The sequence below is a fragment of the Vitis riparia genome, chromosome 16, assembly GCF_004353265.1.
Source record: "Vitis riparia cultivar Riparia Gloire de Montpellier isolate 1030 chromosome 16, EGFV_Vit.rip_1.0, whole genome shotgun sequence".
Classification (NCBI taxonomy): domain Eukaryota; kingdom Viridiplantae; phylum Streptophyta; class Magnoliopsida; order Vitales; family Vitaceae; genus Vitis; species Vitis riparia.
The window spans coordinates 12,200,962-12,206,676 of record NC_048446.1 but is presented as its reverse complement, the minus strand read 5'-3'; the positions used below and the strand labels follow the sequence as shown (position 1 = coordinate 12,206,676).

At 41.3% G+C, this 5,715-nt stretch overlaps 1 protein-coding gene across 1 annotated transcript; it reads left to right on the top strand.

Moving 5' to 3' along the window:
• The first annotated feature begins 2,826 nt into the window (after positions 1-2,826).
• LOC117933730 (60S ribosomal protein L5, mitochondrial) lies at positions 2,827-4,165 on the top strand. The gene has a single exon (XM_034855249.1). The coding sequence runs from the start codon at positions 3,557-3,559 to the stop codon at positions 4,106-4,108; it is 552 nt and encodes a 183-aa protein (XP_034711140.1). The 5' UTR covers positions 2,827-3,556; the 3' UTR covers positions 4,109-4,165.
• Positions 4,166-5,715: the final 1,550 nt, after the last annotated feature.

The window sequence follows — 5,715 nt, the reverse complement described above, 5'->3', positions numbered from 1 at the left end:
TCGAGAGTTTATGTGCATATAATACCCTTTTCTATTTTATTATCTTATATAGTTTTTAGATTCCATGTGTAGAAAATCATGTGGTATTAATGGCACCGACAATATGAAAATATGAAGTGATATACCTCTGCAATCGAAATGCGTCCAAGACATATATACCAATATGGAGGTCAACCTAATTCAACGATGCACGTGAACAAGGTCCGGTTTGTAAAGACTGATTTTCATTTCCAATTTTGAAGAAGGCCACAATGTTTCCATTTATCGGTCAATCGCATCATTATCTGGTTTGAATTTCTCCCGACCCGACTACAAAAGAGTTTGAATCAATGCAACCCTCAGGGAATTCATATATTTTTATAGATAGATATAAATAGAAAGTCTATTTTCGATTATACTATCCGTTAAATAAAATAAAATAAGAAATAGGTCGTACCCACTAGGAAGCCTATCACCAACTATCTTCATAACGGACTATGGAAAGTTTTACTATACCATAGTAGGGTGGAATTTGGAGCGAATGAACCACTATTTAAGAACTATACTACCCTGAACTAACCCTAAGATGCGATGGTTTTATACATATGGGCATGCGAAAGAAATGCTTTCCTTATTCCCATGAAGTCAGGATTTCTTAGGACCAACATAGGAGGGCATATATCTTGACTATATGCCACCTTCTATCGCACTATAGTTTTTCTTTTTTTGGTCTACCTTGTGAGATACCTTTTCTACCTTTATATATACCGAATTGAGGAAATTATTGTAACCATCCTAAAGATCAGTTGGGTGGGTGCCTTGAGCCCTAATTTTATAGACAGATAGTCAACTGCCATTACTCCGGTTCTATATGGGAGCGCTTGAAATGGTTTGGTTTAACCGAATGCTCGCGTCGGCTGATCGTAGACCAACCTCTATGCTAAGTTTTGCTTTGCATGGAGGTTGCGCGAAAAGGCGGTCCTAGGACGGATGACGAGCTACTGGAAAAAAACCTGTAGGTAGGTTGGGGTTCAAGGAGGGTGGTCGTAGATCAGGTTTGAAACCAGTTCAATAAATATCATATTTTTAATAAAGGGAAAGCGCAGTCACTCGACTTTCAAGCCTTCCAATTGGAGTACGAAGGTAAGCAGCAAACCCAATTGTAGTTCTAAGATAATCCCTTTTTTTAGGCATTCCTATTATCTTCGATGGGGGTTCCAGCGAGCCATTTACATTCCAGTTCTAAGACTTTCCTAACTAATTCCTTACATGTGGGAAGAGTTTGAGGTCCATTCTTTCTACTATCCCGTGAGAGTGCTACGGTCTTCACCTCTAGCCATTGGGAATTCTCTTTTTAGTTCCTTGCCAGCCGTAATGCCTTCTCCTAAGTGCTTTCCCTTCATGGCGATCCATTCCATTCGAGGCAATAGGTAGCTTGCTTACTTAGTAGCGATCCCTGGGCGGGATTACAGAGAATGAGAACTCCCACTTGCAGGAAATATCTTCACAGGTAAAGGGGAAAAAAAAAGAAAAACGAGAAGGAAATCTCTCTATGTTAGCTAGCCCTCCAACTATCTATTTATAGACCTACCAAAACCAGAGAACTATAGCCTTCCTAGAGAAAGAAAGAGATTGCCCAGGTGCATACCTTTACCCTAGCCTTGCTTAAACTGGCTTATTGGCTGGAACTCCCAGCGACATCAAAAGAAACTCGCGTGGATCCTATTTTCTCGGCTGCACCAACAGCAAAGGAAACTCCAACTGGCGCTAGGGAGATTCTCTAGGCTGGCCCACCATCGAAAGGAACCTATGTCGTAAATAGAAGTAAGAAGTAAAGACTCGCATGGAAACATTTCTGTATACAGAATGGGAAGAAAAAGAGTCAGTCCTATCCTATACTAATCAAAAGAAATCCCTCCTCACTGGCTTCCAACTCGAGAAAGAAAGGACAGGAGACATAAAAGAAAATAGGAAAAATATAGAAGAAAGACTCTAAATTTCGTAAGTAAAGAGAAAGCCTTTTCTGCTAAAGCGGAAGAAGAGTACGTTTCTAAGTCAATCTATCTTCCGAGAGCCAATCGAGAAAACGGAAAGCTCCGGCTTTCGAGCCTCCGCTTGCTCCTCCGAAAATCTCTCTTCATATAAATTCTTTCTCTTTTTTGCTCAGCAAAAGAGTAAGCCGTCGATGTCAACTTTCTCCAGGTGACCAATCCAGGATCATCTTCGTTAGTGTTCTTTCTTTTTCCCATGCTTTTCCGTTGGTCAACAACCAACCAACCATTTTCGACAAGTCTTTCCTCATTTGTGTTGGGGAGCAGAGCAGTCAAAGAAGAAAGCAAATGAAATTGAAGGTTACGGATAATCAACAATTAGATAATAAAGAAATAATAAAAGTTTTTAATAACATAAAAATTTCTTTCAATGAGACAATAAAAAATGAAGAAAAGAAAGAATTTTTAATAACATTATCGGATTTCGTATGTAATGATCTAATCAGACGTGGTAATCTAATTAATAATAGAAAAAATATCCTTCGCCCGTTATCTCCTCATCTTCCTATTTATAAGCCACAGCTCACTTCGACGTTTCCAATTTACCATAGAATATCCGGGGCTTTCCTAGCCACTCTAGTTTTGTTTTTTTATCTTCTTTGTCTGAAAATAGGGTTGATTTGCTTCACCTATGAGAATTTCTACCAATTCTTTTTTTTTTCATCCAAGCTCATCCTAATCTCCGTCGGGATTACTGCCTTAGCCCTGTCCTATCATCTGTATAATGGAGTTCGTCATTTATTGACGGATTTTTCGGGATTTATCTTTCAATGCTTTAGAATTGGAAGAAGTTGAGATTCAAAAAAATAAATTGGATTCAATTATGAAATGTTTATTCTTCGTTGATAGCTCTCTTCTTTTAAGCTTATGCCGTAGAAGCGGCTATTGGCGTTTTATCTGCATCTTCCCGACCATGAGGGGGTTCCGTTTGGGATGAACTCGCAAAGACTCGACCCGAGGACTTCCCTCGTAGAGTGGCGTCTTTTATAAGACTCGAGTTTCTCAGCGGAACTCAAAAAAAAAAAAAGAGTTTGAGCTCTTTTGGCTTACTTTTAGCCACGCGGGGCGGCTATCCGCATGTGTCCTAAAGTGACGTCCATTTTTTGGTAATGGGTATACTCGAGAGAGAAGTTTGGAATTCGACCTCCCGCGGAAGTCTTATCGATTCTCTTATCATCGAAAAAACCAATTCTTAATTTTTTCAACATCGAGAAAACGAAGACTTTCTTAACCACATGAATAGACTTAAGGATATGAAACCTGCGCCTCAGATAAAGATGACAACTGGAACAACTGGCCATGACAAGCAGTGGTTCGAAGAAAAGAGGTCTATCAGGAAAGGAATATGGGCTTTGCTCTAACCGAAGCAATTGCATCCTTTGCCCTCTTCTTCGCAAGTAAGCAACTGTTTTTTTTTCTCATCCGTATTCCGATCGAGTTAAAGTGTTGATTTTCATTCAACCAACTATCTTTTTGAAGCAGATAGTTCACAGTGCTCATTCTATAGATACTGGAAAAGCCAACTCATGTTTCCACTCCATTTTCATTACGAAGATGTATCACGTCAGGATCCGTTGCTCAAACCGAATCACGCCAACGTTATGGAAGTTCCTGGATCGTGTGAAATAAGAGTAATACCAAAAAGACCCTCGTCTTTCATAATCCAAAATGGAAAATTGGCTATGGAGATTCCGCGCGGTCAGAGATTCATACAGACACAAAGGGGTTCGACAGGAAAGTCGTTTCGATCCAATCAATTCTTGGGGTCAAATAAAGACAAAGGATATGTCAGTGACCTAGCACGACAAAGCACTCTCCGAGGGCATGGAATGTCTAATTTTTCGGTCAGAATCTCGATAGTAATGTCTCTGTTAGATTCTCCGGTCGAAATACGGGAAAACTCCATTCAATTCTCGATGGAAACGGAGTTTTGCGAATTCTCCCCAGAACTGGAAGATCATTTCGAGATCTTCGAACATATTCGAGGGTTCAATGTGACTATTGTCACTTCGGCCAACACACAAGATGAGACTTTACCACCGTGGAGCGGCTTTTTTCAAAAAGATGAGGGTCAGTAAGATGTCGGAGAAGCTAAATATACGAGATCACAAACGTAGATTGCTCGCGGCTAAATATGAATTGAGACGAAAGCTTTATAAAGCCTTTTGTAAAGATCCCGATCTTCCTAGTGATATGCGGGACAAACATCGTTATAAGTTGTCCAAGTTGCCAAGAAATAGTTCCTTTGCACGAGTAAGAAACCGATGTATTTCCACGGGTCGCCCTCGTTCCGTATATGAGTTCTTTCGAATTTCTCGTATCGTTTTTCGTGGATTAGCATCTCGAGGTCCTTTGATGGGCATAAAGAAATCGTCTTGGTAGCAACCACCAAACCAATAGAACAAGGGTTAGCTCTGCAGCTGGTCTACAAGCAAGGTAAGTAGGTCCATTACCGGCCGGCTCCGGACCGAAAAGACCTAACAGAGTAATCCCTTATCTCGGATCGGAGATACTAACGGGGCGGGAATCGAAGTGGGGGACCTCTCTACCGCCTGTGTCTATCTCCTGTCAAGTATGCTCCCCAGACATAGACTACGTACAGGTACAGGGTAGTACTCTTGGAAAGATAGAATATCACCGCGTGAACATAACATTAAGTTACGAATGTAACTCCCGAGGGATCGACCACTATTCTAAATATAGTAAGGCGGATAACTGTTGTTCATTGGAGCGCCGGAGTGCGGAGGTTGTTCCCATCATTGAAGTCAGAGTGTGGGACTGAGCCTTCCGAATGAGAAAGACAAAAAAGTGCTTAGTTTCGTTGGAAAAACCAACGCAAATATCATATTTACTTTATCTCGCCCTACTTCTAAGGATAGTGGGAGAGAGTGACTTTCTGAAATTCTCTCCTTTCTAAAGCTGCGCAAGGCGGCCCCCCCCAGAACAAAGCCCCACCCCTCTTTTCCCCCCTTTAATGAAAGACCCTCGCCCCGCTTCCTATTCATTTGTGGGTCGGGACCCGAGGGCCTTTTTGATTTTCTCAAGAGGTGATTTCGAGAATCAACCAACCGACAAATCCGTAGCCCAGGTGACTCACAGCCTCCCTCTCGCCCAAATGAAATGGGATGAATCAAATCAATAAGCTTTTTGATTGATTCAGGGCGCAGCGAAGCCAAATTAAATCAAGGCAAGGGCTTTTCCTGACGCTGAGTCATCCTATTCAAATTTAGCTATGCTAATGGAACAGGAAAAGTTTGCAGATGATATAGACCCCTGAGCGAGAACTGAACATTACTTAGGGGTTGCACTCTATCCCGCTTGGTGGACGAAAGATTCTCTCCTTTTATCATTCTTTCTCCCACACACCTTTGCCCTCTTTCACCGAAGAGGAAAGAAGAATCTTCCAAGCGGACAGAGACCTAATAAATTTCCATTAGATTCATTCCTAAGCTTGCTTTGTTGCAGCAAGATGATCAGTCCGAGAGTGCTGGAGAGAAGAGAAAGCGGTAAAAACCTCTCTGATTCGGTCATTGAGCAGTCAGACAACTCTTTAGTAACCCAGGATGACCCCTTCGACGCTTCTTTCGCTGTATACCCCCTCCATCCTTCGGAGGTGGAAGAAGGGGTACTCTTAGATATAAAATTAGATTATCTATATAATTATATATATATCTATATATCTATA